The sequence below is a fragment of the Rhagoletis pomonella genome, unplaced genomic scaffold (genome assembly GCF_013731165.1).
Source record: "Rhagoletis pomonella isolate Grant_MI unplaced genomic scaffold, Rhpom_1.0 Rhpom_scaffold_00003, whole genome shotgun sequence".
NCBI classification, from domain to species: Eukaryota; Metazoa; Arthropoda; class Insecta; order Diptera; family Tephritidae; genus Rhagoletis; species Rhagoletis pomonella.
In genome coordinates, this window is record NW_023458557.1 from 58145490 (window position 1) to 58159959 (window position 14470).

A 14470-nucleotide genomic window follows, 5' to 3' on the forward strand; every position below is an offset into this window, starting at 1 on the left:
GTCATTGTTTTACAGTTCGATAGGTCTTTGAAGGCGCGGCAAACATGCGGGTATTGGCTATTTAACAATACTTCTTACACAGACCAACAAAAATAGGAAAATATTTGATGCGGCAAATGCTAACACTATTTTCGACGTAAGCATAAAGTTTCCATCAGCTCCAGATTAAAAAAAAAACGAGGTCAAAGTAGCAAAGAAACAAAGGGTGGTAGAACCTCCCACTTAGGCTTAGATTAAATCAAAAAATCTCGACTACTATCCCTGCAAATTCCTACACCTTTGTTTGATGGTCATTTATAGTCATTTGTTGGACAGGAAAAACTGATTTTGGGAAGTTTGAGTACCTACCGCAGTTAAGCAAAAGGTGATAGAACCTTCCTTCTGACTTTAATCTCTGAAAATACCATTCCTCCACCTTGACCCTAAGGTCACTTATAGTCATTTGTTGAACAGCTAACAGTGAATTATTATTTTTTTTTTTCAAATGCATAATTTTCCAGTAATTTTTTTTATTGTTGGGCGATAAAAAGTAAATGAGTATAGGTGGCCATCAAGTCAAGGTGCAGGAATAGTATTTTTAGGGTTAGTAGTTCTAGCTTTAATTTAAGCCTAAGTGGAAGGTTCTACCACTATCGTTTCCTTAAAGCTTCTCAAATATTGCAAAAAACGCGATTTTTTGACACTTTCACCACGTTTTTCTCAAAATCTGGAGGTGATGGAAACTTTATACTTACAGATTCGTAATCCACACAAAAAAGTCTATCAAAAACAAATTTAACACTTGCCGCATCAAAATGGGTGTTGCCCTGTGTTACCGATGCTAATTATAAAAAGAGAAGCTCTTTCTTTTTATAAGAGGTGATCTCGCGAATGGCTGTACCGAAATTTTGACACCTACTGCAGACTTTCGATATATTAATCGAATATCGAATTTTTCATAGTGTGTATCTCTGGAAACATTTGTAGTAGTTTCCTGAAAATTGGTATAGAGATTTTGGGACTACTATTGAAGCTTTTATCTATCTGTAAATATATGTTTTTTTTTTCTTTTTCATTATAAATTTTTTTGTTAATTTTTATAGAAATATATTTCACTTTGCATCAAATGGCACCAAATTTTGGGTATACAGTTTTGTAGTTCACTCAATTTCAGTATCATAAGGTGCAAGTTCTAAATGGCTATAAGTTACCGTTTATTTTTGAGAATTTTTTTCGCTGATGATGTTGCGCATTTTCTCAGTATAACGAATGCGTGATAAGTTTTTTTTTATGGGCAAAAAATTCCGAATAGTGTCAGTATGTAAAAGACTTATTCTGGTGGGTGCACTCCTCCTAAACGACCGAAACGATTTTAATGACATTTTTCATGTGTTTGAGTAGGTCCCTGTATAGTGTAAGTTCACAACTTAAATCGCCAGGTGGCGCTGGATTCGAGTTATTACTCAAAATCGTTTTGGTGATCCGATTTGACTCATATTCGTGATATATATATATATATATATATATATATTGGTAACGATAGAAGCAATACTATGGCAAAAAAAGTAAGTGCGTCTGGACCACACTGGAGAAGTGAAACTTACGTTACATACATCTGCTTTTGCTTAAGGTTATATATTTTTTCTTTTTCTATGTAGATCCCTACCTCACCCCTGTTCGTTGTTATTACATTTATGTTATTCTGTTCTCTGTTATCTTAATTTTTATCTTTATACTCTTTTGATAACAAAATCGATAGTAACATCCAATAAAATATCGATAACAAAACCGCTAAAAACGCCAATAAAAAAATCGATAAAAATTTCGATGGCAAAATCGATAATAATATTGGAGCAAAATCTATTAGAAACTCGATAAGAATATCGATAACAAAAACGATAAAATTATCAATAACAAAATCGATAAAAATAGCCATAACAAAATCGATAAATATCGGTAACAAAATCGGTAAAAACATCGATAACAAAATCGATAACTATACCGATAAAAATATCCATAGCAAAATCGATAGAAATATCGATAACAAGATTTATAAAAATATTCACAAAAAATCGATAAAAATATCCAGCACAAAATGGATAAATATCGATAACAAAATCGATAAATATCAATTACAAAATCGATAAATGTCGATAACAAAATCGATACATATCGACAACAAAATCGATAAAAATATCGACAACCAAATCGGTAACAAAATCTATAAAAAATATCGATAACAAAATGGATAAAAGTATCGATTATTATGTCGAAAAGTTCCGAAAATATCGATAGCAAAATTATATATATGTAAGTAGAGTGTTTAGATTTACCATGGTCGTCATTTTTATACCCGAGCGCACTTGTGCACAAGGGTATTATAACTTTGTTCACATAACGGTTGTTTGTAACAGGCAAAACGAATCGAGATAGATATAGACAAATGTATACATAAATGATCAGAATGAAAAGAGAAATCGATTAAGCGGTGACTGTCTGTCCGTCCGTCCGTCCGTCCGTCCGTCCGTCCGTCCGTCCGTCTGTGCACACGATAACTCGAGTAAAAATTGAGATATCTTAACGAAACTTGGTACGTGGACTTCTTTTGGGCATAGGACGGACGGTATTGAAAATGGGCGAAATCGGACAATAACCACGCCTACCTCCCATATAACGGTAATTTTCAGAAATACGAAAAGTGCGATATTTTAGTAACTACTGAAGATAATTCACTCAAAATTGATATTTACAATGAGTTTTAGACGAAAAATAAAAATATTAAAAAATTTTGGCAAATGGGCGTAGCCACGCCTACTTATGGTTACATGTGTATAACTTGGTAACCGCTGCACCAATTTCTTCCAAACTTGGCACAGTTGTTGGTCCTGCTACAACATACCAAATGGCCGAAAATTTTTAAAATCGGACAATAACCACGCCCACATCCCATATAACGGTAATTTAGAAAAATACGAAATCCTCGATAAATCAGTAAATATTAAAGCTAATTTATTCAAAATTGATGGTTGCAACAATTTTTTACCAAGAAATACGCTTATGATACAATTTTGGAAAATGGGCGTGGCACCGCCCACTTATGATCACATATATGTATCTCGCTAACCGTTCTAGAAATTTGAACCAAACTCGGTATGGTTATTGTGCTTGCCACATAAAAGCAAAGCGTTGAAAATTATTGAAATCGGACTAAAATTACGACCGCTTTTCATATAACGGTGTATTTCAGAAATGCTTGAAACTGCAATAAACTTAAAATTTATACACCCCGGCTTATCGTGTAGCGGTAGCTTTCGGAAAGGTGGAAAACATATATTTAATAATTGCGCCGGGTATTTAATGTTCGGCTCCGCCCGAACTTAGACTTTCTTACTTGTTTCCTTTACCTTTACGCATCTTTTTATACCCGAGCGCACTTGTGCACAAGGGTATTATAACTTTGTTCACATAACGGTTGTTTGTAACAGGCAAAACGAATCGAGATAGATATAGACAAATATATACATAAATGATCAGGATGAAAAGAGAAATCGATTAAGCGGTGACTGTCTGTCCGTCCGTCTGTCCGTCTGTGCACACGATAACTCGAGTAAAAATTAAGATATCATAACGAAACTTGGTACGTGTACTTCTTTCGGGCGTGGGACGGATGGTATTGAAAATGGGCAAAATCGGACAATAACCACGCCTACCTCCCATATATCGGTAATTTTCAGAAATACGAAAAGTGCGATATTTTAGTAAATACTGAAGATTATTAACTCAAAATTGATATTTACAACAATTTTTAGAGGAAAACTAAGAATGTTATAAATTTTTGGAAAATGGGCGTAGCCACGCCCACTTATGGTTACAAGTTTTAAAATCGGACAATAACCACGCCCACATCTCATATAACGGTAATTTGGAGAAATACGAAATCTTCGACAAATCAGTAAATATTAAAGCCAATTTATTCAAAATTGATGCTTGCAACAATTCCTTACCAGAAAATACGTCTATAATAAAATTTTGAAAAATGGGCGTGGCACCGCCGACTTATGATCACATATATGTATCTCGGTAACCGTTCTACCAATTTGTACTAAACTCGGTATTTTTATTGTGCTTGCTACACAAAAGCAAAACGATGAAAATTATTGAAATCGGACAAAAATTATGGCTTTTCATGTAACGGTAAATTTTAGAAATGCTTTAAACGTCAATATTTTGAAATTTAAGGACGCTAATTTACTCAAAATTGATACACCTGGGCTTACCATGTAGCGGTAGCTTTCGGAAAGGTGAAAATCATATATTTAATATTTGCGCCGGGTATTTAATGTTCGGCTCCGCCCGAACTTAGACTTTCTTACTTGTTTTGTTTTTATTTTTACCTTTGCCTGTATCCTTTTCTTTATCTATGTCACCTTCACTTTCATTCTTGTATTGGTTGTTTTCTCAGTGTTACTATTTAACCTTTTATTAGCAAATTTTTGTTAAATTAGTACCGTATGCATACACATAAGAAGCACTTGTTTCGGTCCCAACCATTTACGTTACACCATTTCCGTTGCATCATTTCCGTTGCACTATTTCCGTGCGCAGTTTCCGTTGAATTTGTCATTTTACTCCCAACCAACCAACCGCCGCTAAAGAAGTTTCAATTCAAAACGATTAGCAATGTGGCGCTGGAGCCAAGTTATTGCTAAAAATCGTCAATTCGGATGCACCAGAGATCAAAGTCAAATTATCCCCGTTAAATCAACCATCAGAACCATTGCGGTCCTTGCTTTATGATGACTAAACAGAATGTGGACCAATGATACTCACCAGCTTGGAAATTGCCACCAACTCGACTATACAGATTCATGGACGATTCACCATCGAACCGCAAGGACTTCTTCCCGGTATAACGCTTTCGTCAGGTTATTTTAGACGGCAATGGAGGATATGCTTTCTGTCGACTCACAAAATCAAACATGAACGTTAATTGCTGGCGAAAACGTTGGACCAAATGTTTCAATAAAAAATTAATTTTTGGCGGGACGAAGTTCGCCGGGTCTGCTAATACATTATAAAAAGACTTTCGCTTACAAAAATTCAGTCGGACATCTTGGAAACTAAGGGTGAGGATTGCGTTCAAATAAACAAAAAAAAAACATGGCTAAATTCACTCAGCTCGGATTTCTGACCCTTTTGGTATTCTTTATCGTGGATCTATCTTTACTTTTTCTAGTACTTACAAAAATCAGACAAAAGTTATAGTATATATCTATGGAGTTATTTCATGTTCATGAATGGTATAAAAACGCGAATGACGCATCAGCCTTCTCATTGCAATATGGAAGCCTCAACAACAAAATAGCCTTTTCATGGGAAGAGTATGTATTCATTCTTCATTTATTTTCTTTTTCATTACTTTATTCTTTCAGTGCATTTTTTATTACTTTTTCGTGTCACGCATACAAAATAAAACACACAAAATGAAATGAGTACTTATGTGCATATGTATGTCTGCTTATTGGAGTTGAAAGAAAATACGAAATTTGATAAAAACGATAAATGGATAGTTATGAGAAATGCATACCAACAGATACTTCAGTGACAAATCGTTGCTTGCATAAAATATTGTCGCATGTTACTTTCTGCAGGTTTACGAAAATCGCAATTGAAGTTTGGAATGCAATTTCTCAGAAACGCGACGATAGAGCTTCCTAAAAAACTCGGAGAATGTTACTAGCTTGCGAAATTTATTTTATTGTTTATTGTTAATTATTTTTGAGTTTATGAAAACAATGGTCAATAATTTTGATACCAAGTTTTACTAAATTAACGATAATTTTTTCTCTATATCTCGGAAATATCCTAAAATTGATGATGCCATTTGAAATATCTTGATTAGTTCAGTGTGACTGCATTATTACTTAAATTTTAACTAAATTACGTATAAAGTTTTAGTCGGAAACTAAATGAGATTCCCAAGAACTGATAACACCAATCGAAAGACCTTATTTTAAAACATATAACTGCATCTACAGCTATAAACCGTCAGAATGGCGCTTACGAAAATCTTTTATCCAGGCCTCAAAATGCAGATACATACATTAATAAATTCTTTATAAAAAATAAATGAAAACAAAGTGAATGACAGATACAATCATTGGCCATTAACTGATGTGAACATGCGATAGTAGGCGTGCAGATTATGCCCAAAAAATCTCGAGAGGTGTTCGGGTCAAAGTAACATACATTTAGAGTTAATTTTAACCAAGCTTTTACTGATGCCTTCAGCGGCCAATTTTTGCGAAATTTTAACTTAAACTCGCTATATCTCAGACGTTTTGTTATCGATTGATTTGCAATTTTTACACCATAAACTAGATACTATTCTAAAGAAACTGAGCTTAAGTGCAAAACTTATCAAAAACCAAATGGCAGATCTTTAAACTTTTTTATAAAAATTATGGAGGTAGTTTGAATTTTTGTTGTTGTTTTAATGCAGCATTATGGACAAATATCTAAGGAAGTTTTTGGGAAAGTTTCAGGTTTAAACAGCAAGTAGTTCCAAAGTTATAACAATACATAACACATAGCAATTGTACAAGTAATTTTGGATGCAATATTAAGTAAAATGTTGAAATTCATAAATTTATCAGTGTTATAGAACTTATTTAAGCTCTTTATTATAAACTTAATAGACATACTTATATATATATGTATCTATGTAAAAACCAGGGACGGTCGCAGGATTTCTCTTTAGGGGGTTTTATGTAAAGTCATTCGTAAAAACAAAAAATATCATTGGTTTATTTAGAGTAATCAGCATATTGTATTTAATTATGGTTATAATTCAGCACAACTCAAAGAAAAGTCACATGCAATGTACAGAAGTACAGATAAACATTATTTTAATACCGAGTCAACATTAATATCCAGATTGCGATGAATATTGAAAATAGCTAGCCTATAGAAAAAAAGGATGTATGAATTTTTGCTAATTTTTAATGGATAATACAGTCGAATAAAAAAATTTTGGTACGACAAATGTTAAAGCTATTTCCGCCATTTTGTTTTTGATAAGTTTTGAAAACTGCAGTCAAGCTCAAACTTTTGAAAACTGCAGTCAAGCTCAGTTTCTTTAGAATAGTATCTAGTTTATTGTGTAAAAATTTCAAATCAATCGATAATAAAACGTGTGAGGTAAGTTAAAATTTCGCAAAAAATTGGCCGCTATAAAAAATCAGGTTTTTGGCTTTTTCGATATGAAGGCATCAGTAAAAACTTGGTTAAAATTAACTGTAAATGTCTTTCTGTGTAATCTATCAATTACAATTGGTCTAAACCGGTTACTTTGACCCGAACACTTTTTTCGTTTCTAGAGCACTTTTTGGGGATAATCCGCACGCCTATAGAGAGCACGCTCCATTCATAATTCAGCGAGAATGTGAGATCGGACGATTATTAACGACACAGTTCTCTAGAGCTTTCCACATCGCTCTGCTACACAGAGAAATACTCCAAAGTGGAATTTGAAAAAGAAAAATAAACACCATTTGTAGAGCGTTGCTTTGCTTGGCCATTACTCACCTGAACAGGTGCTGGTGCTACGCTCGCCTCGGCACTGCTCCCACTCTCCGAACCGTTGAGCGGTGAACGCGGTCGGGCTATTGCCGCCGTTGTTGCTGTTGTTATGGGTATTGACGCTGTAGCGACAGATGTTTGTTTTCTGCTTGGGGGCGCTGGCAGCAACACCGAGGGGGATAACCGGTTTGCCGGAGTTGGCGCTGATATTGGCACCTCTGCTGCCAGCGTGTCTCGGTTACTGCTAGCGGTTGCGGCGACGCTGGTGGTGATAGGGCTAGTGCGGGTGGCACCATTTCCCTCGCCATCATGACTAGCAATGTTGCTGCCGCCGTTGATGTTGTTGGTGTTATAGCTTTTGCCATTTTTATTGGCTGCCTCATCGTCATCGAATTTAACCCAGTTTTGTTTGCCAGCTGCAGAATCGTCCGTAACATCCAAGGCGACATCCTCCAGGGGATGTGAAACGGCAGCGAAATGCGTAGATGATGACTGTTGTTGTTGTTGTTGTTGTCTTTCGCTGTTATCGGCCATGACTGGTATTTGGTGTACGGGTATATGTTGTTACTAGCGACTGCTTTGACTTAATTTATATCTTTATTTCCACTTTTGTTTTTATTTTAATTATTGCTTTGCCTCTTTATGTACCTAAAATAGTTATTGCCTTTTACTTTGCCACTATTTCGCAGTTTTTAGATGAATTCTTTAACGCTAGAGCGCGTGCGAAGCAATTTAAAAGCTTTCGTAGATAACTGAGTTATTTCGTGCTATGTATTTGCTTTTACTATCTTTGCATTTTTTCTAAATTCTTTTTTGTTGGAGAATTGCTTTGCTTCATATGCACATATCGTACTTCTAAGAAAATATGCGTTTTTAATACTTCTGTACTAAATTTTTTGTACATGGTTAAACCAATTTTTGTACAGTTAATGAATTTTTTACACAATTTAAATTTTCATTCAAACGCAATCTGTTAACAGGTGATTTAAAAAATAAAGTTTTTTTAATTTGGACTTTTAACTTTTATTTAATTAATATTATTCTACTTCAGGAAAAATAGCAATCATAGTGGCCACTGCGTGCTTGTGTGCTTCCACATCCCTCTAAAATTAGTGTTTATCTTAATATATAAAAATCCCGTGTCACTGTGTTCGTTTACGCTAATCTCCGAAACCGCTTAACCGATTTTAATGAAATTTTGTGGGTGTATATTGTTGGTTCCAACTCAAAAGATAGGGTAGTTTTGGACCCGAGAAAAGTATTTTTTTTCATCGAAATTTTTTATATACTTCTCGCAACGTTCTTAAAAATCCCGTCTCGCTTTGTTCGTTTACGCTAACTACAAACTGTCCATATCCGAAACGAGAGTTTTCCAATGTTATTCGCGGCTACGCTTCATATGTACATATGTTAATGTTGGGGAGAAATAGGTATGATAGCAAGAAAATACTGTAATATGTATTTATACATATAAACATGCGCATATCAACAGCAACAAAAAATGTATCGCTTGGACACCATCCCATGTTATCCATTGCCCTGGCTGATGTTTGAACCGTAACCAGAGATCGTTTTTTTTTTTCAAACGTAGTGAACAATAATAACAATATTTTGTAAATTTCGATATCAAATTAAACGTAAGAAACAATATGGCTCTTCACACCGAGATCGGTATTCGGTAATTCGGTGATGGTAATTTTTTCTAATGTATTTTGCTTGTGTAAACTAGTGCGTACCAAGCTTTGGTGTGAAGACCCATAATATCTACGATACATGTAACCTGCCTATTTATCTGTGTGTAAATAGCAGGACAACGTCTGCCCGGGCTTACTAGTATTAAATAAAAAATATCAGCTTTTTTGTGGACTAAAGAGGACACCTCCTCGATGGATAAGCAATTTCTAAATCAGACAGACTCGACCTTTTCAACGGCATAACACCAGTCGGTAGTTGCGAAATTCCAAAAATTAATCATGAACAATTTTGTGAATTTTGAATGTACATACATAATGGAATGGAACCCCACGTGCTCTTGCAAAAATAAAAAAGAATATTATGTATAATAGATTGGCGTGTACACATATGTTGGTGTTTGGCCGAGCTTCTCCTCCGATTTGTGGCGTGCGCTTTGATGAGGGACCCACAGTTTTACGGCTACTCCGAACGGCGACTGTATTTTTATGAGAGGCTGTTTTTCATGACAGAAATACATTGCCTTCCGAGGGGCGACACCTGTTAAGAAAAAACCTTTTTTCTACCTTTTTTGGCGATGTTGCTTTGACCAGGGCTTGAACCCAGGCCCTGCGAAATGGTAGCGCGCATTGCTAACCACTACACCACATCAGCCGCCCTAGAAAAATTAGAGTACATAGTACATAACTATACAGAAAACGAACAAATATCCAAATAAAATATTGGCAAATAGCACAGTCATGGCTAAAAGTTTTCGGTATCCCACTAAAATATTTTTAAATGTAGGTAACGAAGAGATGATTGTCTTTTGCAAATTGTAAAAATGCGTTTTAGGAACAGTTATTTTGCGCTATTCCGATTGTCGAAACGACAGTTGTTCGTCGAAATTTGAGATTTTCTTTGGCATTATGAGGCAACCAATGACATAATCTATTACAAATTTTTATTCCTATTATCCCTTCGAAATGAAGAAGTATTAAAAACGTGTTAAAATCTGTCGTTAATGTTTTTATTTACGACATAATTCAACGAACGACTGTCGATACGAACGATCCAAAAAGTAACTTCTTAAAATATTTTAGCTGTCCCAATTTCTTAGTCTGTGTATGAAGATCTTCTATGTGACACATGAAGATGAATACCAAAAATTTCTTTTTGGTTGATATGCCTACACAAATTTTGTTTGAAAACAGGTTCGCAAAGATACAAAGCTCGAAAGCAGCCATGCTGTGCAGAGGAAATTCGGAATAGGTATTTATAATGGGTACTGCGGTGCCAAAAATTTACACAGGAAAAGAGGCACCAAAAATCAGCTAAGGCCAAAATAATATGAAATCATTTAATAACGGTCGAGTTCGTGTTATTTTGCTTTAAAGATGAAAAATGTTGTTTTCAAAGTTTTGAGAAATAGTGAAAGAAAGTGACTATGATAAGAAATTTTTTTCCTTTCCTGTTAAATTTCTGAAAAGGAACTCATCAACTTATCACTTTATAGCACCTTCTTCTTATTCTTGATTATATTTATACCAGAGCGCACTTGTGTACAAGGGTATTTTAACTTTGTTCGCATAACGGTTGTTTGTAACAGCCAAAACGAATCGATATAAATATGGACAAATGTACACATAAATCATGAATGATAGAATACAAGATTGCGCCGATCAGAGAGGATTTTTGAAAATAACTTTTGTGTGACGTCACACTGGTGCAATTGCGAGAGAGAAATGCCAAAATGTGAGCAAGAATGGAAGAAGAAGAAAAAATGTTGCAAGGAAAACGTAAACAAGTTGCACCTGTGTGACGTCATGCACACAACGATTCTGTCAAATTCGTTAAGAGAGGAATAGCGGTCCGAGATCGGCGCAACCTTTGTATTCTCTCAATCGTGTACATAAATGATCAGAATGAAAAGGGAAGTCGATTAAGCCATGTCTGTCTGTCCGTCCGTCCCGTCTGTCCGTGTACACGATAACTCGAGCGAAAATTGAGATATCTCAACGAAATTTGGTATGTAGGTTGCCCTTTATCCAAGGTAGGTTGGGTTTGAAAGTGGGCGAAATCGGACTGTAACCACGCCCACTTCCCATATAACGGTATTTTCGTAAAATGCAAAAACTGCGATATTTCAGTAAATATTAGATGCAAATTGTTGAAAATTCGTATGTGGAGTAGAATTGTGGTAGAAAATAACATTGTTATGAAATTTTTGGAAAATGGGCGTGACCCCGCCCACTTATGATGAAATGCTGTATATCAGTAGCCGCTTCACCAATCCTTAACAAACTCGGTACGAGGCTTGAGTAGGGTCTAGCTAAGAAATCTGTTGAAAAAATCTTTGAAATCGGGCAATAATCACGCCCACCTGCCATATACAGATAATTTACAGAACCACGAAAACTGCGATAAATCAGTAACTACTGGAGCTAATTCACTAAAAATCGCTGATTGCAATAACCACTTGCAGAAAATTAGAATATTATAAATTTCGGATAATAGGCGTGGCGCCGCCCACTTATGACCACAAATGTGTATCTGGGTAACCGATTTATCAATTTCCACCAAATTCGTTGCACTTTATAACATTGGTACGGAAAAGCAATTTGTTGAAAATTATTCAAATCGGACTTAAATTACACCCGTTTCCCGTATAACGGTAAATTTCAGAAATACGAAAACTCCGATATTTCAATAACTGAGGACGCTAATTTACTTCAAGTTAATAGTTACAACAATCTCCTAACAATAAATAAGACTACTATAGGCTTTCAGGAATTGGGAGTAGCACCGCCCACTTTATAACTACAAAGGTGTACTTCGCTAACCACTTAATCGATTTTTACCTAACTAGGTTCAATTATATCATTAAGTCTAACTCTTTATATTATCGAAAACGTTTATAAGCGTGTAAAGAATGACCCCTACCTATCATGCAAAGGTAGTTCAGAGAAAGTTGAAACGACGATATTTGATACCTGCGCCGGGTATATAAAGTTCAGTTTCGCCCGAACTCATACTTCTTTACTTGTTTATTATTAATTTTTTATATTTTTAGTTGTTATAATGCTGTTGTTTTTTTTGTGCAAAATTTGTAGATCTTTCTATCTATTATAGTATGCATATTTTTCATAATAAAATTTCACTTCGTTGTGTTGTTTTTAACAACTTTCTCAATCCTCATTTGCATTCGCTTACTTTTTTAGCTACACACGCTTACATACAGTGATATTTTGATCACGTCATACCAGTATATGGTTTTCGATGAACACGCGCATACAAATCCAAATGTATTTTTTAGATTTTTACTTCCAACGTAGTATCTAAGTTCACGTTCACGTCCACGTAGACAAACTAAATTCAACTTAGATTTTGTACTTATGAAAAGTTTTTAAAATATTCCATTTTAAAATTTATTTCTTCGTTACATAAGTTTGCACTCTAGGCTCAAAGGCATTTTTTCCACTACACACATTCAAAATGAAAAATAGTATGAAAAAGATCGCTAGCTGCTAAGCAAAAGTGAGAAGAAAACGTTGACTTCAAACCGAGCTCGCGTTCTGACAAGTCACGCTATGTATTACAAAAAACTAATTTACGCGTTTAAGCCAACAATGTCAAGTCGCAACTGAGCGTCACATATGTGGCTAAAAAGCGGCACACCCAGCGTGCCAAGTCAAAAGCAGCGTGCGCTCATATTTTTACTTTGCCTTCCTTTGTTTTGCCATTTCCAATGAGCTCTGTCATTCCAACTGAAAACCCGTAAGCTCGACTAGCAACCACAAGCTTATATTTATTAAAATTTACGCTTATGTGCATTGGAAGTAGCTCTCATAAATGTTGTCGTTGAAATTAAAATACTCACACACCTTACAATTTGGCACACCTTTGCCTTATATCTGAACGCATTGCCACGCTACTCCGTTTACTCTAAAAGCTCATTGTGCGATCTGACTACCTTTTTGGAATTCGCCACGCTAACGTTCCACAAACAGTCAGTGAATCTATAAACAAGCATACTTGCTTACCTACTGCCAGGGCTGCCAATTTAGCTCTTTTCCCGTCAAATCTGACTTTTTCGAAGTCCATTTAGAGGCAGGAAATGAGAAATTGCGGGGAGCGGGAAAACCCGCTTTTTTTTTACGGATTTTTAGCTTTTTCTTTTATACGATATAGTACATATGTACGTATTTAAAATTATCAGATAATTTCGATACGATTAAAAAAGTTAATGGTGTTCAGTGGGCAATGTTTTCGCGCATCGCACGAGGAGATAGAAGACGTTGTAAAACGTTTTAATTACATTGATGAGATTATATTCAACAATTTTATTGAGCTTTATGCCGTTTTTAATGAACACTATTGTGGATATTATAGAAAAAAATAATAATTCAGTTTAATATAATTAATTTTGTAAAATGGCATAAATACGTAATACAATGCAATTTCGGGCTGAAGTTCAAACTTATACGGATACAGGTGGCAACAAATTGTTTTCCGATCATTTACTTTCACTACCTTGGTCTAATGCAGGCCTTGAACTTTATTCAGGCATCTAAACTTGGTGAAAGCAAAGCTACGCAGCGGTATACACTTATGTACATATATACATATAGTTATATTAACTTTTAGTCTTATTTTTCATTTCTTACGAACTTGGATCCCAGCTGTATTATTCTATATAGTTTTAGTTTCAAGTGTTTTAAATGTATTGCTTAAAATTATATTCATATAAACCTATTTATTTTCAGCTTTTGTTTTGCGGGATTTAGCTTTTTTCTAGCGGGTTTTATAAAAATCTGGATTTTTTACTCGAAAATAGTTGGCAGCACGGCCTATTTTTTATTAAGTTTGTTTTCGCTTTTGAGCTGCTCATTTTCGGTTACGGTACAACTGTTTCCTCATTGTCGGCTGCTGGTTAACTTGCTCTCTGTCTCTCAATAAAAAATTTTACGACAAGAGCGATCAGAAACCGCTCATTTACTACCTACTTCGTTGAAAGGTAAAACACCTTGGCCGGAGTAATAAACATTGAAAATGGTTGCACATATGAAAGTTATCTCTGTTGACACACTTGCATTTCCACAGTAATACAAATATATCTGATTGTTTGAGTATGTACTTTGCTTTGGCGATAGTCAGCTATCGGCCATTGAACGACTGTTGGTAATATTTCTGCATTTCGTTGGAAGTGTTCGAGTGTTCCTTTTAGTCACCTTAACTA

The 14470-nt window shown here is 35.1% G+C and overlaps 1 protein-coding gene across 10 annotated transcripts in view; it reads right to left on the minus strand.

The window, feature by feature from the left end:
- Nucleotides 1-13085, minus strand: part of LOC118735321 — a 47136-nt gene extending 34051 nt beyond the window's left edge. Inside the window, exons 1-3 of one of the 10 annotated variants that reach the window (XM_036465006.1) lie at nt 12952-13085; nt 12445-12711; nt 7567-8415 (exon numbers count right to left, since the gene is read on the minus strand). In XM_036465006.1, coding sequence (XP_036320899.1) covers nt 7567-8094 — 528 coding nt within the window. In that variant the 5' untranslated portion in view covers nt 8095-8415; nt 12445-12711; nt 12952-13085. The other 9 variants (XM_036465012.1, XM_036465010.1, XM_036465011.1 and 6 more) reach the window with 9 other exon arrangements.
- Between the last annotated feature and the right edge of the window lie 1385 nt (nt 13086-14470).